The sequence below is a fragment of the Balearica regulorum genome, chromosome 1 (assembly GCF_011004875.1).
Source record: "Balearica regulorum gibbericeps isolate bBalReg1 chromosome 1, bBalReg1.pri, whole genome shotgun sequence".
Lineage (NCBI taxonomy): Eukaryota > Metazoa > Chordata > Aves > Gruiformes > Gruidae > Balearica > Balearica regulorum.
The window spans coordinates 187,746,521-187,773,685 of NC_046184.1; the positions used below are offsets into that span (position 1 = coordinate 187,746,521).

The window sequence follows — 27,165 nt, forward strand, 5'->3', positions numbered from 1 at the left end:
TAATGGTTATATTCATTCTATCTGTTGTAAATATACAAGTAGTTACTGAAATGAGGACACAAACAGTATCTCCATATGTCAGGGTTCCTGTATCCTTTCTAAGTGGCCTGATTAAATGACTACAGTGCATTACTGCAATCAGCTGTCGGCAATCCCCAACTTATATAACTTGCTTTGTATGTATCGTGCATTTGATATGTACACCCCCACCCCCAAAAATTTGATTCTCAGTAGTTTTTACCTGCTAAGACTCAGTCCTTTCAACTAAATGTTATGTTTACTTTGATTTTTGGTACTTTTGCTAAATAGGACAATCTATCATGTACACATCTAAGCCACTGAATAACAGAACACACAGTTAAAACTTTGTGGTTTGCTAAATTGCTTGCAATAGATAGCATTCACCTAAAATGGCATTATAGTTATCCAGAACTGAGAAAAATACTCCTGAACAGCATACAGTTTGGAGCAGTGATGTAAAAAAACTGATTAGGATGCATCTTATACCCAGTGTCTGATTTTATACCAAGTGAACAGTGGGCAGAGCTGTCTTACCTATTTCTTGCATGTAACACATTGGTCCCACTTAATCCTTTAATTGACTAGCAAACAACCCAGAAAAAGAAGTGGTCATTGCTTCTGATCATGCTTATTTATGTCTGGAAACAATCACCCACCTCCACAATATTTCAGTTAGTAAATCACATGATCCAGCCATACAAGAGTTTTGGGTAGACTGTACATTACACTTTCCATGACTATTAATTATCTCTATTTGTATTTCATTCCAAGAAAATAACATCCCTATAAATGAGAAGACAAACAGAGACCCACGAGCTGTGGCTGTGTCATAAGATGTGTTGAGAGGATCGCTTAGGGAAGAAAATACCAACGCCATGGTACAAAGCATTAAGAAACTGCATCTTGCAATATTATGTATTAAAAGCATGTTTAAGAAAAAGCAATGTGAACTGCAGTGGGGGTAGCCAAGGTCAACTAGGACGATTGAGAAAGGGCAGGTATCTTGGGATTAACATGAATTAAAGAGGAAATACCATTCTCTGTAAAGACACTGGGCGTAAACACCAAAGAGCAAAAGACAATACTGACTAAAGGTTAAAATATATATATATATGAATAACTTTAGATAGCAAAATAGAGGTGAAGTTTTAGTAACTCTGAAAATACTTCCAAAAGGAACAGCTGAGACAAAACCAAATTCCCTGCGTCTCTCAAGACAAAAAATGCTGCCCTGCGTTATATGATTGAACCTGACCGAAGAGGTCCTTTTGATTTCTACATCCTTATGGGACTTGTTGGTCATATGTGGCAGCATTACTGAGAGCAATATTTGAAAGACTGAGCAAATGAGGGAGTACCTGATTTATCGGATACTTCCTGCAAGGAATCTAGAAAATGGGGAAGTGGAGAGGATTGTGGTCAGTGCTTCAGGAAGCCTCACGGCAGGGCAGAAACACATGACATAAGTTTTCTGATTTGATCAGAGGGTTACTTAAGATAAAAGTAGCTGTCATAAAATGCCTCCTTAAGCAAAACAGAACAAGGAAAGGAAAGCCAAGGGAAGTGCCTTTGGAAAGATGAAATAACATTGAAGCTGAGGAAGGAAACGTGTGCTGGGTTGACCTTAGCTGGACACCAGGTGCCCACCAAGCTGCTCTATCACTCGTCTCCTGAGCTAGACAGGGAAAGAGAAAGTAAGATGGAAAAAAACTTGTGGGTCAAGATAAAGACAGTTTAATAAAGCAAAAGGAAAGATCATACGCAGAAGCAAAGGAAAACAAAAGATTATTGTCTACTTACCATCAGCAGGCGATGTTCGGCCACTTCCCGAGAAGCAGGGCTTCAGTACACATAGTTGCTCCAGAAGCAAAAACATTGTAAATAACGAATGCCTCCCCTTCCTCCTCCTTTCTCTTAGCTTTTATTGCTGAGGCATTGCATGGTATGGAATATCCCTTTGGTCAGCTGGGGTCCTGGCTGTGTCCCTTCCCAGGATCTTGCCCACCCCCAGCCTACTGGTGAGGGGGGACGTTTGGAGACAGCCTTGGTGCTGTGCCAGCCCTGCTCAGCAGTAGCCACACCACCGGGGTGTTACCAACACCTTGCTGGCCACCAACACACAGCACAGCGCTGTGAGGGCTGCTGTGGGGAAAATTAACTCCACTCCAGCCAGACCCAATGCAAAATGCAACTGCTGAAATAAACAAATTAGCAGGTTCAGAGAACTGAAAAAGTTATGGGGGACAAGAATAAAGAATCTGTGAGCACTTTGAAGTGAAAGGAGCTAAACCTGCAGCATGCCGCAAGCATCTCATCTCCAGGGTCCCAGGATGCTTAACCACGGTATTGGTGAAGCCTTTCAAATGGGTGCTCTACACCACTGCATCAGGGTCTACCCAGTGATGTGTGCACCTCACAAAGCTAAGCTGGAAAGGACAGACTTTCAGTTCCTGACTGCTCAGCTGCTTCTAATACTGACTTGGCATTTTGCCAAGGGGAAAATGGAGTACAAACTTCTGAAACTCAATCAGAATTCAGCCACATACTGGGATAAAATATGCTGAGCATTGAAGTTACACAATAACTCATCTAAGATTTAAGTTTGCAAAACGAAACGTAAGGTTACATCAAAACTGAGTTTATTTATGACAAATCATTCGTTATATATTACAATAATTACAAACTTTTGTTTTTTTACACACACCTTATTGCCATATTTTTGTTCTCGGCACACACGAGATGATCAAGAACAGATTTAGGCAGTAACAAAACAAGATATTAAAATTACAAATTTAATGCCTCATTTCTGTGCCATAGAAAAGGCTATCATCAAAAGAGTAAAGTTACTAACAAACATACAAGGAGATTCCCCTTACACCTTTTTTCCCAGGAACTTTTGTCATCTAATGTATAGTAAATATATATACACACACATATCTCTTGCAAACATACACATTCACATAATCACTGGAAATGTGGCATCTCTCCTCCAACAGAAAGCTCCCAGTCATTTTACTTGAACATCTAATGGAAAAAATTCTAAAGTCCATGGTTATAAATTAGTCATCCTATTTCTGAGTCAGCTGTTGTCTTCTCCCTACACAGGGCTGCCAGCGTAACAAAAGGGTATTGCTGTTTGTGATGAACAGCATCCAACCTACCTTCACCACAGGAAAGGTCTACTAGGGATACTGTCCCTTTGTACCTAGTCTGAGTCACTGCTGCTGCTTGAGGAGTCTGTTGACATAACTTCTACATCATCTTCGTTCTCTTTATTGTGTCCTGGAGGCTCCAACATGAAATCATTACTGTGATTAGGAGGTAGCATGTTCATTGACATATCACTTGACTGCCAAGGATACTGAGGAGCGAGCACATCTGGAAAAAAGGGGCATAATCAATCAAACTATCAGTTTTGTATATTGACAAAGTTAACAAGACAGCTCAACCAGAACTCCAATTTAAAATTAAAGCAAATCTTAAAATCCTGCCTGAATTTTGGACAGATGAAACCCTCCAGTAACAGCTGGAAAACATCTCATGATGGAGCCATTCTATCACTGTAAAAGCCTACTCTATTTATGTAGGTGGCTCTTGATCTCGTCACTTTACTTCAAAACAGTATATATTCACACAGAGCTTTTCATCTTCAAAGCACAGTTTGAACTGACTTAACATTCACAACCACTGACAGTAATGAAAATGGTCACCCTCTGTCAGTATGCAAAAATAGATGAAAACATTAGATCAAAAAAAACCACCCCAACCCTTAAGGTAGACCATAGAAATTCAGAGTGAAAGCTTTTATCCAAATTTGGCTCAAACACCTTGGTTATGATTTTTCCAACAGCAAATATGGTGCACCAAGTGCAATGGAGAAGAGTGTCCTACTACAAAACCAGGGCCACAGAGATACTTAGAGGTGGGAATGCCCCACTGCGCCTCAGCCAGGCCAGCCTCAGTTGCCTCTGACTTCTCTCAGCTCTCACTGTTTCTTCTCTTCTCCTCCTATTTCCAAAGCCATCTCACCCTACACTCCCTACCAACCTACCCACCCCCCACACTTCCCACTCCCTCCCTTCCTTACCCCAAATGGCTCTCGTTTCAAAGCTGCAGTACACATCTATATGCCACTTCTGCTCCCTTCCTTTTAATTTATGCTCCTACTGCTGTGCTCTTCTTCTCCACTCATTACCGGGCACTGTAGCTAAGTCTATCCCAGAGAAGAAACCAGCTATCTCCCGCTTATAGCGAGAATTAAAAATAATTAGGCAGAGTCAGAAGTGAACAAAAGCCCCCCAGTGTGGGACTCCGAGTACTGAAAGAGGGCACTGTCTAAGCAGGGAGTCAGCTATGGTAGACTTACTCTCACTCAGGTGCTGACTCAGAAGCACACAAACTCCACACACATAGCTTCTGATCTTTAAGTCTGCAGACACCCGAGATTCCACACAGAACTACAGCCACAGTCATACCTGATGCATTACCTAGCTGTACAGATGCAAGAACGTAATGCAGCCTTTATGCCGGTTCTCTGCCTGCTTTAGGAAGACCAACAATAGGACCAGGTGGTCTCATCCCAGCTGTGGTGAAGGTAACCAACTTTATTTGAACCAGCTGAGAACATAAGCCAGTGTTTTACATTTTGTGGCCATGCTTCGATGCTGGAACCAGTTCATTATTAAACCAGGCTGAATGTGTATGCTAAGCAGCCTCAAAGTTTTGAGGGTACCAAGCAGGCCAGGGGCTGGCTTGCAGACTCAGTAATTGGACATCTCTCTGCAGAAGTCTCTAAAAGGACTAGATCCCGTAATTAGCATTCTCAGGACATGCCTCCACACACTAACAGATTCAGGATCCGGACACAAAATGCTGGGGCAGCCTCTACTTTCTCTTAAATGAAGTTTTGATGTTTCCCTTTTACCCAACAGTTTAGTAATTAGAGGACTTCCCCTGACATAGGGGACTCAGATTCAGTTAACAACTTTACTTGAGGAGTTGAAATCCCACATTTTCCAGCTTCTCAAGGAAAAATCCTAAAAAGTGTGCTTTCAGTTCTTAGAGACAGCACTCAAAAGTAAAGGAGCAATTCTGCAGCCCCTAAGGCAGAGGAGGCAACCACAACGGGCTCTACCAAAACTTAGGCGAATACATGCTCAAACTCCAAGAGCAAAACACAACCAAAACATCTCCTCTGACCATACTTCAAAAGAAAAGATACATGGATTCATCCTCAGCATTCCCCTGGTTGGTCGCTATGGACAGATGTGAGGGTCCACTTCTATACAGCTCACTGACCCATTTTATCCAAGGCCAGAGGTTTAGAAAGCGAGATGATGCAGAACTTTAAGTCACTTCCTAAGAGGTGACAATAGGATTAGACAGATGATTGGAAACACAAAAATCAAAGTTTGCTATTTCTCACAATACAGGGGGTTTTAAATATATTCAGTATCATTTTTGAAGACAAGCTTTCCGTAACACCTGCAAGAGGCTTAAAAGACAGGTAAGAACTGTTACAGATCTCCTATGAATCCAAACTAAGATTTTTTCCACAATTTAGTCTAACCATCGTAGATTAATGATGCATGGGTACAGAACCACTAAAGTCTTGATTCAGTTACTGTATTTTACAGCTAAATTCCATTTTAGCATGAATCCCACTAACATTACTGGAAGTGCCCATTTCACTGAGCAATTAAGGGATTAAAGTAGGATTCCTACACTCAAGATACTACTTCACCAGCTGTCCTTTGCAATGTCTTTTCAATCCACAACTAAGCAGTCTTGCTATATAGAGTGTAGACTTAAAAAAAAGGTAGGGGATGACACTAAACCTCTTTTTTTCTGAATACAGCTTTCACAATTCCATACTTTGTCATCACTGCTAAGAAAAGTTTGCTTTGAAAAGGCTTCTTTTCAATATGGTTTGATATCACTTTATTTACAACAATTTAAAATAAGTGATTCTAAGGGTAACTGAGTTTTGTTTATATTGACTTAGTCGCAGTGCTTGCAGTATGATTTAGCATGAAATGAAATTATGCAAATTCTAATTGTTAACTTTATTTACTAGATCTTCACTGCTAGGGAACAACGTCAGCCATCGTTTTCATTATTTTAACTGATTTGCCTTTGCAAATGTATAATTGCTATGACTGTACAAGGAACAAAGAAAAGCAAAACAGTTTATCTCACCTGGCAGTCTGCCCGCTGCAAGTGCATCCCCTGGTAAGTGTCCATTAACTCCATTGGTGGACGGATTGTTCATCTGACCCAAAAGACCGCTCCTCATTTCCAGATCTGTAGGATACGGCCTACGTGGGTCCCCTTTAAAAAAATAACAAATGTTTTTAAATATTTAACAATTGTCTTGCAGCCATTAACTTTTTCTTCAGTGCCCAGTTTCCTTGCAAAAAAAAGCCCACACTGTGATTGTTTGGATCAGCAATGAGCATCACAGCTGTTTTGTAAAAATCCAAGTCTGTGTCTTTCACTTAGACTTTCTTTGTTCATTCAAATTTGGCAGAAAAAGCACATTTAAAAAACAAAACAAAAAAACATGATCAGATGATATCTTTACTCTCCCTGCTACTTCACAGCAAAACAGCAAGGATAGGAATTGGAAAAAACACATTCACATTTTGGACAAGGAGGATAGTTCCCAAAATTGAAACCTGACATAATGAAAGCCCTGCTTCTGACTCCACTGATGACTAACATCCCCTGTGAAGAAAATTTTAAGGGGCAGGAGGGAACACAACCAAGCACATAGAAAAGCCTTTAACATACTCGGTTCTAACTTATAATTGGGGCCAACATTTGGAGTTTAAAAAAAAAAAAAAAAAAAAAAAAAAGAGAGAGCAAGCAGAGGAGGCCAGTCAGTTAAGGGAAGCATGCAGTTTCATAGCCTCTTGAAGACATATATAAAGTCTACAGGACTTTGGGTATCCATTTTTGTTGAAAATATTAGATGTAACAGCTGAAAACAATGTTACTCTACTAAACCCCAGTGTTACTATATAAAAGCATTACAAGACCAGATACTGACCATGCTTTATTATAAAAAAAAAAACTATTGTCATAAACATGATGAGTTACCTGGTACCCACGTCAGAGGGGCACAAACAGCATTGCTAGCACTGATCCTATGGGCATATTTAATTATTTCTTCAGAGGAAATAGCACCTAGAAGAAGGGACAAAGAGTTACTATACTTTCAAGAGACTGTATCATTCAATTATTTCAGAATATTGGACACTAACATTGAAAAGATTGGGAATGTCATTTTGTCAAACATTAAAAGCATGCTTCAAATGCAATGACTGCTTAGAGGATTCTTAGACTGTGCAAGGATGAGCTTTGCAGTGAACTGATTTTACAGCCACGAGTTCAATACACCTCCAACGTCAACAGTTCTTTAATCTTGTGAAAAACACAAGCTAATCTCTTAATCACTGTACTTGACAAGCACAATTTACAAGAAAACTTCAGTACTTGCTTTATTATGGAATTTTCCGTAGTGAAGATTTTTTTTTGTTTGTTTAGTAATTGTAGAGAACACGTATAGCAGCCCTTCTAAATATGTGCCTGTATTACAAGTAATAGAAGTTTTATGAAATTCCTTTTTTTTTTTAATATGGAAGAGGTATAATGAAATTATAAAAGACACTTTAAAAAAAAAAAAAACCCAAGAAAATACCTCCCAACACACAAAAATGTGAGCTTAGCTTCGTAAGTGCCACAGAGTAGGAGGAACGGCTTCAAATACAAACCCCTATCACCAGCTAGTCAGTCTTTCAAATACAATGTTGTTTTACAATGCCCATGAACACAAACATTCTCTCCCTTTCCTCAGTCGACCTACTGAGGCAATTTGCCTTTGGTGAGCCGCTTAGGTAATCAGATATAGTATTATCCGAGTAAGCAGAGTGTTGAAATACTTGAATTTAAGTTTTAATATTTGGATATGTTTGCCATAATTCATTCCTGCCTTTATTCTGAGGAAATACATGGTTGTAAGTTCATACAACTTACATGGTTGTAAGTTCATAATGAAATGGAAATTTGTTTACACATAAAGCATCCAAAATCCATGATGGTAGAATTAAAAAAAAAAAAGATAACCCTAACTTGAGCTCATTAGCAACTTCTTTACAACTGCATTTATGTACAATCATGGATACTCACCTTTTCTTGCCTTTTCAATTGATTTCAGCTTTTCCTTTGCTTGATAAACAGCTGTTGCCTAGTTGTAAAAAACAACAAACAAACTAAACCAAACCTTCAATAAATCTTTAATTTGTAAACTTCTACATAAAGTCAGCTCTGTGAATAAACCCTTGCCTTTAATTGCATTTTAAGAAAGAAACTATTCAGTGAACATTTCCAAAATATACAGAAGTAAAGTAGGTTTGGAAGAAAATTAGCATTATAAAACAAAACTGAATACCATAACTAAACAGTATTCAATGACTGGGAAAAAACAAAAACCAAATCACTAAGCTTTTATGAAGTTTTAAATATTTAAATCTTCTCAAACTAACACAACATCACTTTCTCCAGAACAACCTTTTCCACAAGTAGATGCTCAAAAGTATTATAAACTTACCAGTATGTGTTCTGCTTCTTTAAGCTGTTTCTGCAGCTGCTGAATATCATTATCCCGCTTTTCTACTACCTTTTCTAAAAGCTGCATTTCATGATGAATTTTCCCCTGATCAACTGCCAACTTCATTAGCTCTTGAAACTCTCCATCCCTCTGAATCAGCAGTTCCAGGATCTATTGAACAAGAGTTTTGTAGAACTTTTAATTTAGCAAGAGTAACAACACACCCTCAATCCTGCTGCAAAGAGCAGCAACTGACATCTATAGGAGTATTTCTGTTTGCATGAATAATGAAACAAAATTTCTTCCTCTGTTTGCACAAACAGCCTATGAAACATTCAACAAACCAACAAACAGCAACAGGAGGACCAAGAATGCCTTTGTAGTGGGGCCAAAACCTCATGATCACCACTAGCCTGAGTATAGGCAAGGACAAAGGGAAAAAGAAAGAAAAAAAGAGAGGGAAAAAAAAATGAAAAAAATTAGAAGCAAAGCATTGTGCTTACCCAGAGAAATATAGTTTAGAAAGTCAGCCTACCTGACTCTCCTCTCCAGGTTGTGGAAGCTTCTGGTTTCTTGAAATTGCCAAAATTTCAATTAGTTCCCTGAAAGAAAAACTCTTCGTTTGTGCAATTTTCTAGGGTGTTATTTGTAAATCGCATCAAGTCATCCCAAAATTGTCAGAGTACTGATATCATTACAAAAGTATTCATGGACTTGAGTGTTTTATAGTTTTATAGTACAGTGTTGGCAGGGATTTCTCAGCTAAGAGTAATTCTGTGAATAGTCTCGTGATTGGAGTGTGTTTTCTCTATATACTTTGAGCTCATAAAGTGCTCATGTGCATTTGTACTCATAAAATGTGCTAAGATCCTGCCAAACTACACAAGACATAAGCAGAAGCTGAGAGAAGAAACAGCACAATGAAACACATTCATATCCTATTTCTACTGCCTTGGTTTGTTGCAAGAGGGCATGAAAGTTGTCCTCTATTTTCTCTACTTCTCCATTTTTTCCTCAACAGAGGAAGTTTCACACTTGGATTTAGAGCAATTAAGCCTACACTTTCAAACACCTAAAAAGTTTGTAGTGAAACTACTTTTTACAACAAGTATTTCCACAATGGTATATTAGTTGTATATCAAACATGCACACAAATACAAAAAACCTAACAATATTCTGGTGCTAGGTTAGAAGTGCTTCTCAAACAAACCTCTTGATCATACTTCCAGGTACCCACCTACTTTGCCACCATTCTGAAAAGCCATCAAGAACCTCAGGGGGGACTCGCTAAACAAGACCACAATGCAAAAAGGCATTTTCTATAAATTCAGTAAACTTATTTGGCTTCTAAGGCTATGGATTCAATGTTATGCATGCGTAACTGTCTATTTGAAGATACTGCCCTTGGAACAGCACTGATTCTTTGCTTGGACCAGTGAAAGCAGCTCAAATGGGACGTACAACTAATACAGGAGCGAGGCCAGAACCTTAAAATGAAAACAGGTACTTTTCAAAATGTCTGAAAAAGCCCCTCACCAGTAAAGCTCTAAATAGCATCTTGGTCTATGTCTCTTGGTCACTCCTGAACACTACGATAATTTCAACCAAATAGAGAATAAAGATTCTTGTCATTATTACTAAAGCTTTATTATACCTGACCAACACTGAGCAGTAGCAAATAAAATCTGTTGTAAGTAGGTCAACTACCACCATCAAGGTTGATGTCATGGAGGGTTGTGTTAGCGAGACGATACACAGATGCAGATTCAAAACTATACAAGGGCTACAGATTAGATATGCTGCTTAATTCTTGCCCCTACTGCCAAACCAGCATCATGACTATGAAAGACCTAGCTCCACAGTGCTGCAACACTTGCTGATCAACAGGAAGGTTCACTAAACACTGTTGAGGGTTGCTCTGCATTAATTATGGTAGAATATTAGTGCCAGGATTTAAAAAAAAAAAAAGAGTTTAGATAAAGAGCAAGTTTTTTTGTGTTTTTTTTTCCCCAAAAAACACATGTTCTCCAGCAACCTATATGTCACAATAAAATCTATAACTGAAAATAAAACCTAACCATAAACAAGAGCAACTGACCAATATATTTTCCTTGTCCTATCAGTGATAATCATACAGTGAGCCAGCCACATAGATAGTATGGGTCTGAAAAAGTTTTCCTAAGCTTCTGTTCTCCTCGAGAGGAGGAAAATAATTAGGAACCAGTTTAACTGCACTGCCAGTTGTGCCTCCACAACATGGTGGACAACTTGGACAAGGGTTACCTGTCCAGCCTCAAAAATATGGACTGAGTATTTGCATCACTCCCAAAGATGAGCTCTGCAGCCTACTCTGAGTAAGTTTAGCACTAATAAAGGCAATGACCAGAACGGCTTAAGTCACACCACAGCATCTACAAATTGCTGACTTAAGCATGAGTTTTAGTGAATAACAAAAAGCTTACAATGGGGTGTGGGGGGGTGGGGTGCATCTCACAGGAAATGCAGGTGCAAACCCAGAAAGAAAAGCAAGTGGAAAGAATAAGGAAGCTCTGCTTCTGCTCTGAAAATAGGAAATAAAGCACCGCCGGTGCTTTCCTACCCGGGTACGAGCCGTGGGGCAGAGCGCAGGGCCGGACCGAGCCCCCCGGCGCAGCACCAACCCCCCTCCGGCACGGCAGGAGAGCCGGAAAACGCCTGTACCCGGGCCGGGCCCTGCTCCGGCCTCGCAGCCCAGTGAGGGGTCAGCGTGGCCCAACCCCGGGGACACCCGCTCCTCTCGCCGCCCCCACCAGAGGCTCCGCGCACGTACAGCGCCGAGCACTCCACCGCCGGCGCCCCGCCGCCGCCTGGGGCTGTCCCATTCGGTCACCGGGGAGGGGGGAGCAGAGCGCGGTACCTGGCCAAGAGCTCGAGATCCTCCAGCGCCGCCAGGAGCCGGTCCCGGGTGCTGCTCCGCTCCCCACCTCCCCCGATCGCCGCCGCCATCACGATTTCGGACGCGGACCCGAACGAGAACCACTTCCCGCCGGCGGCGTCAGGCTCACGCGCCCGGCCGGCAGCGCCTCCGGCGGCGGAAGCGCGACTTGCAGCCGCCCCGCTGCGAGCGCATGCGCAGGGCGGCCCGGGAAGCGGGAAGGCCGTTGCTGCCCCTCCTCCGTGCGGTGCGCGCGGGGGGGCGGGAAGGGGCTGAGGGGTAACGGCTCCCGTGAGGCGCGGCGGGAGGGGGCAGGCAGGGGCGGGGGAGGAAGGGCTGGTCGGCAGAGGGAAGTGAGCGGTGCTAGTCGTGGAGAGCCGTGGGTGTGAGGGGTAAAGGAGGTCACATCTGCCTTGGCGAGGCCAGAGGCATGTTTGTAAACGCCCTCTCCTGGAGCTGGGTCGTTACACAAGGATATGCGCTTGGGGCTTTTCTCAACGCATTTCCAGTCCCCGGATTTCCACAGAAGAGCCTCTAAATGAGATTCAGATGTACGCTAAGGACACAGAAAACAAACTGCAAAGAAAGGGCTTGTGGCTGAATTGCGTCTTAACTTTTGAAACTCAGTGTATGAGGGTCCTGATGTCAAAAAATCCCTTAGGTGATTTTTATCAGATGGAGGCAGAAATGTTGCTTTATTAATGGCAGAAGAAAGCGGCTGATACTGATGTAACAAAACCCCGAGCTTTAAATCAGAGCCAAGAGCTCCGTTTACTGTGACTGTCTGTCCTGTAAGTGACAGGGCCTGGCAGTGACCTGCCTGACCTGCCGGTGCTGCTTGTGCAGAACATCTACCCATGGAAGCTAAAGGCAGCTCTGCATCCATTACAGAGATCTGTCTGTACACGATGATCGGGGCAGGTAACAAATGCAAATCCAGCCCACGATCCTGCCAGCAGTCAAGCTATAATTAAAAAAGACTGTTGTTGGGTTTTTTTAAATGTTGCTGTATATGGGCTGGTGCTGTAAACAGGCCTCTGGGTGGGGTCACAGTGAAGCCAGTGGAATTTTTTATATTCATGAAACTTTCAGCAATGTGAATGTGAGAGAAGCCAGAGTGGAGGGCAAATGAGGGAGCACAGAGTGAAAGCTAATCTGGGGCCAGGGTTTATAACCGGGGCAAGCGCTTCCACAAAAGATCAGGCCATCCCCAGACCCCGCCTCCTTCTGCTGTCAGCAGGCAGCTGCAAAACCTGCCAGCAAACAGCGATTCTCTTCTCTCCTGATTAGAGAAAGCACTAGATGAATGATAACATCCCTGATTCTTCTGGTATTTACTCTTTTTACCTTCCACAATAAGTATGTCCCTGAGAAATTTACACTTAGTAAAAAAAAAAAATAAAAGGTGCAAAATTCATTGATCAATGATTCTTTAAGTTGTGGTTTAAATAACTGATTCAGCATTATGAGATTTGTGATAAAGCAATGAGATTTGGCAATCCTAAGAAGAAGATAACTCTGCCAACGGGAGTTATTTAAAATTCATTTACAATATACAACAATCCTCAACATTCTCATTGTAGATAGTTTGGGAATTCTCTTTGAACTAACATAGCAGATAAAATCTCATCACATAGTTCTGCCCTTTAAATAACTTCTACTTGCTCCTCCCTGCCCCCCAGTATTTCCCTGATTTCATTCAGGAAAAGATGTAATCAGTGATGCTGTCTAGTTGTGCATCCAGTTCACTGATTTGTTAGAGCATCTGTATGCGTGCATAACCAGAAAGAAATAGTATCTTCGAAAACAAAGCAATCCTTCTGCTAAATCATTTTCTTCCTCACATTCATTTTGACATCTGAATTATTTAGACCTGAAGTACTTGTGATGTATTTCAAGGCCATAATACTAGTTTCACTAGAGCTAAAAGCTTGTGGTGTTAATAGGACACCCAAATCTGACAGGCCAAAGAGTGAATTTCAGTTCCAGGAGGTTCCCGTAGGCTGATCTTTTCCTTTCCTTGCGTCCAGGAGCCTGTTCCCCGCCTTCCTTTTGACAGCAGTACTTCTCCCACCCAAGCAAGCCAATACCACGAGTCTTTCACTGGAGCAGCCGCCTTTCTCTCCCCGCTTCTCAAACTGCTGCCCCTGTTCCAACCAACATGGACATCCAGCTGCTTTCTACTGCCCAGTTCTTCCTCCCTGCTTGCCTTGGGGATGCAGCAGTGGCTGGGAAGTGCAGGTCCGTAGGCAGAGACTCATGCTCCTGCCTCTATGTGGGAGGACAGGGCGAGACCAGAGGCATCAAGGAATGCCTGCCTGTGCCAGGACACAGAAAGTCATTCAGGCTATGTCAGAGGGGTCGTCTCCTGCAGGACAAAGGGAAAGGCTGGGTGAAATGGGCTCGTGCCCCAAACTTGCCCCATGGGCCCATTGCTTTAAGATTAAGTGGATAATTTGCTGAATAGACTTCTGAAACACTTGTCCATACAAAACAACAGAGCCTCTGTTTCCCCAGTGTTGGTTCCTCAGTTCTTCAGTGCTTTTGGCCTTCTTTCCCCTGAGTAAACTTTTGTCATAGTTGTGTTGGTTTTAAGCCAGATCTACTTCTTTAAAGCTCATGCCCCTCCTGAATAACTAAGCGTTGTTCCCGATTTTTTCAGTAGTCTGAGAACATTTTAGCTTGCGTGGCCATGAGTGTATCTTTCCATCCACAGTGAGACTATTAGACATTTCAGAGCTCTTTCATTTCAGATTGTCTTTTCAGTGGCATACTGAATGTACTATTAAGAACCTATTAACACAAGCAAAAATAGCTTATTTTATCCTGTTCAGTTGAGTCTCCTCTCTTCCAGAATCGGCCTTTAAGTGATGATCCCTGGAGCAAATGGATTCCTGATCCATGTGCAGCTGAACTGATCTAACAGAATCACAGAATCATAGAATAGTTTGGGTCAGAGGGGACCTCAAAGATCACCCAGTTCCATCCCCCCTGCCATGGGCAGGGACGCCCTCCACTAGACCACGTTGCCCAAAGCCCCATCCAACCTGGCCTTGAACACTTCCAGGGATGGGGCATCCACAACCTCTCTGGGCAACCTGTGCCAGTGCCTCGCCACTCTCACAGTGAGGAATTTTTTCCTAGTATCTAATCTAAATCTACCCTCTTTTAGTTTAAAGCCATTACCCCTTGTCCTATCACTCCATGCCCTTGGTCAACAGTCCCTCTCCAGCTTTCCTGTAGGCTCCTTTAGGTACTGGAAGGCTGCTCTAAGGTCTCCCCAGAGCTCTTCTCTTCTCCTGAGAGCCTTCTGTTGGGCTGAACAACCCCAACTCTCTCAGCCTGTCCTCATAGGAAAGGTGCTCCAGCCCTCTGATCATCTTTGTGGCCCTCCTCTGGACTCACTCGGACAGCTCCACGTCTTTCTTGTACTGAGGTCCCCAGAGCTGGATGCAGTACTCCAGATGGGGTCTCACAAGAGCAGAGCAGAGGGGCAGAATCACCTTCCCTGACCTGCAGGTCATTCTTTTGATGCAGCCCAGGACACGGTTGGCTTTCTGGGCTGCAAGTGCTCATTGCCGGCTCATGTTGAGCTTAATAGTTCACCAGTGCTGAAAAGCTGAGATGTTTCTGACTTCTCTTCACCCAACTGCAGATTATCACCCTCCCGTGGGTCCTCCATGGTGTTTGCCATATGCTTTCATGAGCCACTTCAACTCAATAACAAAACTGAGGAATACTTAATTTGGGAGGAGGTGTTCATTTCCTTCTGGGTTAGTGAATGAGACCTAACCTCTTCGTATGGAACCATGCCTTCAGAGTACAGTTTTGTTGCAACTAATTTAGTATGACCACGGGCTAATGATGAAAAGTGCAGTCTTCTCCATCTCTTTCCAGCCATGTATTCCATCTCGCTCCCCCTTCCATGAGATCCAGTGACTGTGAGACTACAGAATGAACCACGTGAGCAAATGAATTCCATGGAAAACCATCATTTTTCAGGTGGATTTGTTTTCTGTCAGATGAGCTCATTGAAGCAATTAACTTCAGGGCTAGCCATTGCTAGGTCACTAGACACAAGGGAATATGTGGCCAGGGGAGGGAAAGAGGGATGCTACTCTTATTCCTAGTTAAGTGAAATTCAGGCCTAGGATTCCTCTGGTGCAAAGCCTTTTCTTCCAAGATACTATTGTGATTTCTTAACTCCTGGTGTTAATACCTTACTATTCATGAACTAGAGGATCACTTTGGAACTTGGAAGTTGAGTTGTAGAGAACCTCACGTGAAGAGCCCAAAGCACATACTTGTTTCATTTTCCATCTGTATATTTTCCAGGCTACAGTGCTCTTCAGCTGTCTTCTTATTTATACGTTCCAGACACTAAACATCAAGTGTTCAGTTGGTCAGTGTTCAGCATACCACACCTTAAAATAATAATGGAATATACTGACTTCATAAGATATGTAAGTCCTAAAGGCTCTCATGTGTCTGACCATGTGTAATAAAACCTTGCGAACAGTACAAATAAAAAGGCATGAGGACAAGCAAGGAGAGCAAGTAGGGAAGACGACAGAACAAATACTCATTTCCACTTCCCCTAGATAATGCAAAAATAAAATCCTTTCTGTCAAATATCAACTAAAATGGAAATCAAACATCTTGAGCACTGCTTGGAAGGATGCCACAGCTGTACTTTGGCCTGTGGAGATGAGAATAATCATCCCTTATTTGTCAAGCTGTCTTTACACCATTAATATTTTTAAATGCCTCTGATAAATTCTCCATTTCTTACTGCTATTTAAAAAGAAGTCTTTATTTCCTTGCTCGCTTATGTTGGATAGCAATTTTAGACTGATCAGAAAGAAAAAAAAAGGTGGTTTTGCTTAGCCAGTGTAATTCTAGAATAGGTTAAAGATGAGGTAAAAATAGATAACTCTATGAGCCAAAGCTTATTTTTTTGTGGAAGGAGTGTGAAACACTGGTACATATGGCCAAAACCAGAGCTGGATATGCCATTCCAGACTGTTCCAGTAAAAAATTATCTCTGCTTTGAGCTATATTAAACCTTAGTTACACCGATTTCTGCTGGTGTAAATTTGAGCACAGAGCCCTCAAGACAGGAAGTCACCCAGGCAGAAAGCAGTTGCGGCTTTTAGTCGGCTGGAAGGCTTGTTGGGACCAGTGCTGCCTATGAAGTAGGAGGTGTTGAGTGGGAGAGAGAATCAAAACTGGCCCTGGATAGTGAGAGGAGGGGAAAAAAAAGAAAAAAAAAAAAGGGAAAACAAAAAGAATGTCCTTTGAAAAGGGAAAGCTTGTTTGACAGCTTTGCCACTAGAGATATTCACAATCCTGCCAAGTGTTCCCAGGAATAAAGGAAAATTCGGGGGCAATTAAATATGAGATCTTTTCCTTCACCAAGCTAAAAGTTAACGCTGACTACTTCATGAAATAAAACATCCAATTAGGGATAATGAGACTCCTGGGGTAGCCCCCCAACACATATTAATTTTGAGTCTTCATTAAGTTAAACTTGTTTATTTGGAAAAAAAATGTTATTTTCCTTGAGGCTCCTGCTGGAACCTGTTTACCAAACACTACTGGGACACCCACACAAGCCTCTATAGAAGCCAGGCTGAAATTTAGAGTTGTTTACTTCCCCTCACAAAAAAAATCCAAGGGCAGCGATGACAGCAGCAGTCCCTGCTCTCCCACATGCTGAATTCCAGCTAGGCTGATAGGAGTTGTAATTTACTTAGGAAGAATCTCTTCCCACACATCCCTCATCCTTTCATTGTGCCCCATTGCCTGCTAAAGATAAAGCTGTCTTCTCTTCCCATTTAGACTAGGTCACCTGTCTTTTAACTGGCTGAGTTCATCTTTTGATCACCAAGTTGCTACTCAAATTTTCACCTGCATCACAGTAATGCAACTTCCAGACAGGTTTTCAAATACCTGCACCAGTTTCTGTCCATGAGATTCAGCAAGAACACCAGCCAGAAATAGAGGTCACTGGCTTAAATTAGATGTGAGGACTTAGTTCTAGGGTGAAGATACAAAGGAATATTTATTTAGAAACCTACAAGAGCAAAAATGCAAAAAAGTGGTTTCTCTTCTAGCAGTTGGAGATGGATAGAGGTAAAACTTCTTATGAAAGATAAGTCTTGGGAGAAGTGAGGCAAGCTTTTATTGGCAGCTGAGAAAACAGTATGATAAACTATTCCAAAAGCAATTACACAATGACTTGTACTCAGCAGCCAAGTAGGATCCCATGGGAGATTCTAAAATCTAACAAACTACTAACAATGCTGGTTCCATGTGAAATGAGGGGAGAGTTCATAGCTATTAAGCCTGAGAAAGACTGTTATGATCAGTAGCAGTCTGTCCTGTGTGAAGCAGGCTGTACAATTACATGCACAGATCTCTACTTCAGGACTGTGCCATTTATTTGGACATCAACATACCATGCAGAAAGGAACCCTGCTCTTCATTTAAGTGCTGGCAGATTTATTATGTCTGTAGATGAGTTGTTCAAGGGTTAGTGGTCGGGTCAGGTGAGTAGTTATTTCCGTAGTTTTGATCATTCACAAACATAGATACTGAAAGCACATTGAACAGTCATTCTTCATTAATGACTTATGTGGATGCCATCAGGTGGCCAAGAGAGGCCTTCAGAGTGTCACCTCATCTGCTTACAAAACAGATGAAGACATTCAGCAGCATTGTCAATGCAGAATCTGAGACCACATCTCAAATTCACACCAAACCTCCCTCCAGTAGATAAATCCAAACTGCAGTTCATGCTTACAGGTATCATGTCTCCTTTTTAGCTCAAACTGCAATGTAGTATTGACACGAGGTCATTAAAAGCCATACAGTCTTACCATGCCACCTTGTGCTAGATAGGTGGCAGTCAATGAAAATCTGCCAAGAGTTCATACATAATTAAAATAAATGTATCACTGATATCCAGGGCATTTTGAAACCATCCTGGGTGTTTTGCCTGTTTAATCTAAGCTTCTTGTGCCAGGAATTGTCTCTTGTGCCTTGTAAGGACACAGAATCTTGCTCAGATCCAAGCTGGTTGTCAGAATTTCATACATTATATATATGGCAACGCTGGCATTGGAAAATGCTTTGTTAAGAGCCATTTTGTAGGCATGAACTTGGGCATATAAAGCATATATGCAAAATGCACTGTGGAATACAGAATATGAAAAGCAACCAGCACAATCTGTCATGTTTTTACAGACCATGAAAAGTGTCATGACAGGAGAGTAATTTACACGTTCTTGTTTCTCTTAACCTCACCAAATTCCTTTCATAATCCCTCGCCTACCCTGCCCTCACCCTAGTAAGAGACACAGTCGTTACAGTAGAAGGGAAGGTGGCCAGGTTGGGATTGCACGTAATTCTTGTCCCCAGGCGCTTCATAAATCACACTTAGATTATCTGGTAATAAAGTTGGCAATGAAGAGGATGCCGTAGCAGTGAGTGCAGGCATTTGCAGGTAGTGTGGCAAGGAGTTCGCCTCAGGGAACCCTCTTACTCAGTTGTCTGCTTCTTCCCCCACAGTATCCCTTGTGCTTCTAATTCTTCCTTCTCTCTGATTTTGTTCTGGTTACTCAGGGCCTGAGTCATATACCTTGAAATAACAGTCATCCTCATTTTCAAATTCAAGCCTCAAAGACACAGGAATGATTACGGTACTTCAAGAAATTAAGGTTCAATTTTGCCAGGGGCTGACCTTGTGAAGCGCTGAGGTTTTTTGCCCTCAGTTCAATGCCTCTCCCTGTGTTTAGCTTTAAGCTTTGGACTCATTGCTTGCAATTAAGCACATATTTAAGGTGCTTGGTAGATTGTGGCCTGAGTATACAGTATCTGGCAGATTCCAGTCTTGCAGGACAGAGTACTCAGGGACACATTTGTGCTAGGGCTGCACAAGTACATTTATTCTAGATGCTGGTAACTCTGCCAACTGCTTCTATATACCCTGCCTTCCAAGCCGTGACATTTTGTCCTGTAAAATACAATATAGTTCTACTGTTCCTGGAGCATTTCCACAAGCATGGAATTGCATCCAGCATGGATGCAGGGAGGATGCTTACAGAATTGTGGGCACTTGTGTGGACTAACGGTTGCTTCTGATACGACCACTCCACTGTCACAGGAGAGTATCCTTCCACATTCACCCAACAGCTCCACCTCCCTACACAACCAGTATAGATTAGATGTCACTATACTGTACTCCCCCTGCCAGCACTGACTATACCTTTCTGTTACGTAGAGCTGCAAGCAAAATCAAGGACTCTCGTGGGGTATGTCTAAACTCCAGAACCTAGAAGTGCCTCCACAGTAGTCCCAAGTCCAGACACATGTCTCTGGTATGTCAGGGTGAGCCTTGGGTGTACACCAACCTATCCTTTTGCCTCACCCATTTCTTCACACCGTCGTTTCATGGGAAATAAACTCAGGCCAAAAGACAGCCATGACACATTCCTCCAGACCCCCAAGCAAAGAACATACTGTCAGATATTCCAGACCTGCATTCTGCATGTAGCTGCATACCCTGTGTTGGTTCAGGCACTTAAGACCTTCTCTGTAAACTCACACCACCTGCCTTGGAATACAGTTTTTAAATTTATTTTTCATGAAACATAGCTATTTCATAAACAAGCCTGCTTTTGTCTCTGTGAAAAGCCTATCCTACCCCTATGGCACTTCTACTCACAGGCTATCAGTGTCCCTTGCTTGTTAGGGACCTACATAAAACTCCTGTCTTGTGAATTCACACGTGCTTTTGTTCTGTCATCTTCCTAGACAAACAGTTGCATTTCCCTCAACAAAACACACAATCCAGGTACCAAGGTGCGGCCTCACAAGAAAGGACCATGCCAGACTCTGCAGAGATCAAATCCTAAATCCATAACCCTCCTTCTCACCCAGCTCCTCTTCCTGGCCTGACCACAGATGTCAAGAAAATGAGAAATGCAGAATTTGCAGGAGGGAATAGTGCTTTTATAAATAGTAGCCTAATGCTACAGAGTTTTGCAAACAAGAGAAGGACTCAATACAGGTTTTTAAGATTATTTATGCAAGGAAATAATACAGAAATTCTGTTCTGACATAAGTAGTTAGAAAAAGGTTTCAGACTTTGATAAATTCTGCCCTTAAAACTTAAAAATCTTTAAACCTTAAAACTTTTGCAGAGAGACTTTAGTTTTGCTTTTTTTACATGATTTTAGTGTCTGTTTGTTGCAGCCCTCATACAAGTATTTGCTGTCAATCCCACATGCCCGATTACCTCAAAGCTTGTTTTTATCAAAACAAAATGCTGTGGTTTGTTTCAACATCTGAACATCAGAGGTAGGTTAGCTGGAGAAGCCATGCGATATCCCTAGTTTCAGACTGACCTCTGGCAATCCTACCTCCTGGTGGAGTAACAACATCATGTGTTCACTCCCAAATACCCCACACGCACTAATTTTCCAGAAGTAACAGTATGTAGGAAGGGAATCTAACCCTCAGTCAGACCCTATTGCCTCTATCTTTTGGAGAGATGACAAACTTCTATTAACAGAAGGAGAATTGAAAGAAGTCCTTTCCAATTTGAAGTTTCACACATTTACAGGAATTTGCTAACCAAAGTTTGCTGAAAATAAAATGGAAAGTGATGCGGAAGCTAAAGTAACTTCATGTGGTATATTCAAAGCCAGAGTGTGAATGGATTTCTTGAAATACCAAATTTTAACTGCAAAAAAACCTCAGAATGCATCACATATGAACACAGAAAGACATTACAGACTGCAGGGAGATGAATGTCTGTGATGAGGAAAACAACCCAACTGGCATGTTGAGGAATGCTTGAAGCCTCCTTTGTTATGACTACAGTAAAAATACACATCTATTTTCCTAGAATAACAAAGCGTTCATTCTCTCTCCTGCTTGGAGCTGTTGGGCATTTACAGCATGTTATTAGCAACTGTACAAATGTCCTGTGTTTTGAAAAATCAAAGGAATTAGTGAGTAAGGAGAATTAATATGTTCCCTATAGTCCTGCCCCTGGATTTGCTTATGCATTTTGCTTTAAGGAATCACTGGATAAAAAAATGTAATCTATGCTGGAATCAAGGACTGGCGCCCAAGACCTCCATCTCTCAGGGTAGCACCTCTATAATCAAGGTACAGAGTCAAGCTTCCTATTATTGCTTATCCTTTTCCTGACTTTGTGATTCTCCGGTGCCTTTTTGTCCAGTGGTCTCTACAGCAGGAGGGAAGGCTCATGCAGCTTAGCCTCCTGACTCCAGCATAAGAATCTCTCCTTTGAGAAGAAAGGAGCTGCAGGTTTGAACACCATCCCTCTGAGGAGAACCCAATCTCTTTTTTCTTTGAGTGGATATTCAAACCGTTATGCATTTCTCCTTGGAGGCCATTTTTCATCAAGACACATTTGTTCCCCAGGGCAAGAGCTAGTTACCTAAATCTAGAAGAGAATGAAAGGAAGGAGGGCTCAAAATATCTTCCGGTCTCACACACACAGAAGTCTAAATCTGAGAAAAGGAAGAATCTCAGCTCTACTCTGCCTTCTCATTTCCCACTGGCTGGTTTCAACAGATGCTGCTCTCCCTTATTCAGAGGTTTTGTTGCTAGGAAAAGGATGCACCACTGCCTAACTCCCTCTGTTCCTGGAAGGGAGATGCCTAAATCAAGCTCATGAATTACAGTCCTTGAGTACCTGCCTAGAGATAAAATACTCAGCCTGAGTCCCTTGTGAATCTTCCCCTTTTGTTCTTAGTGCCTAAGCTTGAAAATGTCTACTATGCGTATTCAAAACCTAAAAGGTTGTTAAAAAGGCAAAGTATCTTCCTCCCCTTTGTTTATGCCATCAACTAAATGGTTGCACCCCTTCCCTTGCATGAGATGGGCTTGTGCAGTGGTCTGATTCAGAAAACAGATTCCTGGGGGAAAAAACCCAAACACTTTCTGACAGGTTAGATTCTAGCTACATCAGCTGCCTGCACTTGGTTTATCTTCTGGTTCCACTGGCATCAGTGCCATGCAAAACATGAGGCCAAAACGTGCAGGAAAGGAAGAAATGTGTGAGTGAGGAGGGAGGGGAATCAGGCAGCAGCAGCCCAAATTTAGAGCAGCTTATGCTGCATTGGAGTCATACTCCGAGGTACGGTTTGGACTGTTATCTGCCCAGTGGGTTGCCATCATCCATACCTCCTGTAAAACAAATCTGTTTGAGCTGCACACTGAGTCCCAAAATAGATTAGATATCACCCACTGTAGGGTTTTGTGATTCAAGAAAAAAAAAAAAGAAAAAAAGTCTTGGCAATGAGCAAGGCCCAAGGGTGGGGTTTCATGTGATGCTGAATGCAATTTAACAGCTTGCTGCTGCTGAAAGGGGGCTGCTCATCTTTTTTTCTCCTGCATTTCCTCCCCAACAGGCACATGCCATTAATGCTTACCTTGCACCAACTCCAGCAGTCATCTTGCACTTAGTTTAAGAGCGGGTCAGTTTATCTTGCTAACTGCATCAGAAAACAAAGCCAGCAAAAAAGTGAGTGGTCTACTGGGCTTAGGAGCTGAATCAGCTTTCTTGGTCACCTGGCTCAGTTGGATGAGCACCACACTGCGTGATTCCAGGGAAGGGGCAGGAGGCCCAGCTGGGAGCCAGAGAGTGTGGGGGGAGGTGGGAGTAGGATCACAGCCTGTTGGCAACACCAAGCTGCTAGGTTGGCTCAGTTTCCTGCCAAATTGCAGCCCAGCTCTTCTTGGACTTTGCTATCCAAAGCACAATATTAAATGCATGCAACTCCTGTGTCAGAGCCCTGCCAAACTTTTACTGCTACGCATTATGGGCCAAATGAATTTGCAGATCCTTGTAGATTCAAGAACCAGCTTTGTTCTCAGCTCTTGCTGGCAGCTTGGGCAAGCTGTGGAACAGTGGTGCAACGGGCTTCCCCTCTGGGAAATTCTGCTTACTTAGGGAGCAATCTAATTACGTGCTTGAAGGTTTTGGAGAATCTGTATCGCCAGCCCCCTGGAGGGGAGCTGCAGTAATCCAGATGCCAGGCAACAATAGTAGGAAATGCTGTGATGAAGCCTGCATTCAGTAGGGAAGAATGTCACTTAAATGACAAAATACCTACTTGAGAACTTCCTCTCTTTGAGCAGCAGTCTAGCGATTCCTTTGTTAAGAGGAGTAGACATTTTGTTTACTATCAGGTCACAGTTTTTACAGGCAGCTGTCATAATGGGCCCAGCCTCTCTCTGTTCACTTTTATAAGCCAAGAGATTCCCAGATCTGTTTCATAGGTCACAGCTCTGGCCCTTCCCTGTTCCGCAAACAAAATGATTTCAGTTGGCCAATAGTCAAGCAGAAAGGACAGCTCTTTCACCCCTGAGGAGCAGCAGGATCCAGTTTGAGTGATTACAGTCTACAAAGTCATCCACATTCCTTGGACAGAAAAGTAATTCCCAGACACCTGGGCAATAGGATCCACTCAGAGCAGTTGAGACCCACGATGATTTGGTAGAAGCTGTGGTGGAGACATGGGAACCTTTCTTCCCCTCCCACACAACAAACAACATGAGCCTTCCAGCATCCTTCACATTGAAGTCAATTTGCTTCAGTGAAAATTCCTCTGTGCGATACATACACCGAGTTTCTACCAACAGCATCTGTTGCTGGGCTATTGAGTATGTAACGGAGCCACAGGAACCCCGGAACCCAGATTATTTCTCACAGAATCATTCAATTTCTGGGTTTTTATACTGCCAAGATCTGGAAAGAGGACGTGTAGAATTTGGGAAGTGCATGTGTTTCAATAACATGGGCAGGGATTTCTGAAGACGAGGTGTCCTGAATTTCTTGGCAGGGGTGAAAGCAGCAGGTCTGAGTCACCGGTGGCGCCGCAGAGCTTTTGCATTTTCATTCGGGGTGGTGGTTGCATTTTTTGCTTTTCCACACTTCTGCCACAGTGGGCATGGTCCTTGCACCCCATTTCAGGATCAAGTTGTGCAAAAGAAGATGATTTGTTGTGTCTGCATGCAGTGCCTGGTGTGGAGCCTACTTTCTGAGAACACGCTTGCCTTAGGCTTGCAGCATGAGTCTTCAGATATGCTTAGCATTAAAATGTGGTTAACTCGGTTTCTAGCCCAGCTGAACTTTTACAATTAAGGAAGACATTGTGCAGTGAAATCAGATTGCTGTGTTTATTTATTTTTAGCTTCTATGGAAATTACAATGATGCAGTCATGCTCTGAGCGTATGTGTGGTTTTGTGTGTCTGTCTGTCCTCCCTTTGCAAATACCTCCTGGCCATTCTGAGCCCAGTTTCACTTAAAGCAAGCAGTTTCAAACATACTGGGTCCCTATGTATTTCATGAAAATAGACAGTTGAATATAGCAGAGGGAAAGCCTACAGCCTTATACGGAAGCAAATGTATACCATCAACCCAAGCCATGTTAGGCATAAAAGAATCTACACAGGAGAGCAATATTATATTTCCCAACCTCATGAAAAGTTTTTAATCAGAGGTGGCACCATCAGAGGATCCCACCATCAGATGAAAATGAGTTGGAAACCAGGTTTCGTTTGCTGTGCAGCCTATGGAAATACTTGATTACTTAGGAGAGTAAAAAATCAATGCCAATTTTGTCTCCCATTCTTGCCTACTTTCTTGCTTTGCTTCCTTTGCTGCAGGCCTGTAATATAGAACCAGATCCTGTGCGACCAGGAAGTGAGGGTTGAGAACTATGCATAGAAGGCTTAATTTTAAGAGAATGTTCATGAAACTTACCCTCTGAATTTGAACAAGAAACATTTTACTTCCCATATTATTGTATGTATTTTCCATAATCCTGCATTGGTTAGGTCTTAACAGGTCACTGCATGTTTGGTATGTCCATCACTGAAATTATAAAATATACTAACCCCACAGGTGAATTAAAAGGCTTTGTTGGAGAAAACCACAATAAAACTGTACTAGCTTTAAAATTCTGGTAGACTTCTAGCTACTTTCAACAATCCACATGTCTCCTATCTTGTGATGAGGGCCTTACCTTCCCAAAGCCAAATGATTCATACTACCAATTTTTTAAATCAGGACACAGTGAAGTACTAACAGAAATATAAATTTCAGTTGCCAAAAGAAATAAACTAAATGTTTTAATGTGCATTCCTGGTGGCTTTTACTGTCTCTCTTTGTCTCGGTCACAGTATGTCAAACCTTAAGTATGCAAGAAAATCTACACATATAAATAGCCACCAGATCTTCTCAAGTATTTGGAGGTCTGTGGCTTCACAGAACAAATACATGTGAGTATGCAGAGACTGATGTTGTAATAATTACTAATCATATTGTAGTTTTACATATATAGTACAGCGTACTAGCGCTATACCTTCATTATTATGAGTTATTCTGTTGATTTCAGCACATTTATTCATGTTAGTAGACAAATGCCCTGTCCTCCTCATACTGATGAAGTAAATGGTAAATGTCCCCTGAAACTAGAATTTGAGCATCCAGACTATTAAACTGGAAGAAGGATCTTCTGACGCTTGCCCTAGGGTATGCAGCCCGTCCCCACACAGTTCTAGGTGCTGTGTGGTAATCATTCAGGGACCATTTGCAATAGGCACCTTGGAAGCAGCCACCCTGTTTTAGGAGATAAGAGAGTTTAACAAAAGGAGTAGTCACAGTGGGCCTCAGTGGGATCATAAGTACATTTCATTTACTAGCATAGGCACACCCTTACTATCTTGAAATTGCTAATGTGGATACAGCTAATGTATATTTGTGAGTATAGAAAGAATACTCTTTAATGTCTGACTAATTATTTGCTACTCTTGCTTGTCCATTTTGTTCTTTTAAAGATGGTTTTAGCATCAGTTCCTCCTTCACCTTTGAGGCCCAGCTGTCAGCATTTCCCATTTCCACAGCTCACCCTTAAACTAAGGTGGACTATGGTCCCCTAAGTAGCAGCGATGTCAGCACGTATTGCAGAAGCAATGCAGAGCCAGAAAGAAAGGCCTGAACTCATCTCTGGCAGATTTAAAAGCCTGTCATCTCTCAATGCAAGAACAAGCCTGTGTAAGAGAGGATTAGCTCAGAATGCATTTTACATTAAAATTCAAACAGTGTCATACGAGAAAGATACTTTTCTTCTTTTTCCTTTTTATTTTTTTTTCCAAAAGAAAACATTCCAGTGCATATTTTGATCATTGTTTATTCTGCTTCTAATAAAAGTCTGTGGAGGAAGAATCAAAATAATAAAATACTGTTTAAATAGGGTAAAACTGGAGTAATTGAGAAGTCAATATATTCTTTTTATTAGTCATAGATGTATATTAGTCAACAGTTTTAAACAGGTTAAAACCTGCTGTTTAGTCCTCAATTACATTTCCTTCCCTTTCCTTATTGCTATTTTTTTACGTTGTCAAAGCATCTCGAGGCCCAGTCCTGACTGAGGACTAGGCTCCTCATTTTGCTCACACAAAGAACTTACATTTGATGGGTTGTTTATCTTTCTTTCAAAATGTTTGTTCAACTATGGTTATTACTCAAATTATATGATTACCATGGACAGATGGTCTTGTATCAGTTCACTG

The 27,165-nt window shown here is 42.0% G+C and overlaps 1 protein-coding gene across 1 annotated transcript; it reads right to left on the reverse strand.

Moving 5' to 3' along the window:
- Window positions 1-2,638: 2,638 nt before the first annotated feature.
- Window positions 2,639-11,683, reverse strand: MED4 (mediator complex subunit 4). The gene is made up of 8 exons (XM_075741839.1): window positions 11,529-11,683; window positions 9,168-9,234; window positions 8,633-8,803; window positions 8,212-8,269; window positions 7,123-7,209; window positions 6,220-6,351; window positions 3,183-3,399; window positions 2,639-3,045 (listed from the first exon to the last, which is right to left on the reverse strand). The coding sequence occupies exons 1-7, from the start codon at window positions 11,615-11,617 to the stop codon at window positions 3,227-3,229; spliced, it is 777 nt and encodes a 258-aa protein (XP_075597954.1). The 5' UTR covers window positions 11,618-11,683; the 3' UTR covers window positions 2,639-3,045; window positions 3,183-3,226.
- Window positions 11,684-27,165: the final 15,482 nt, after the last annotated feature.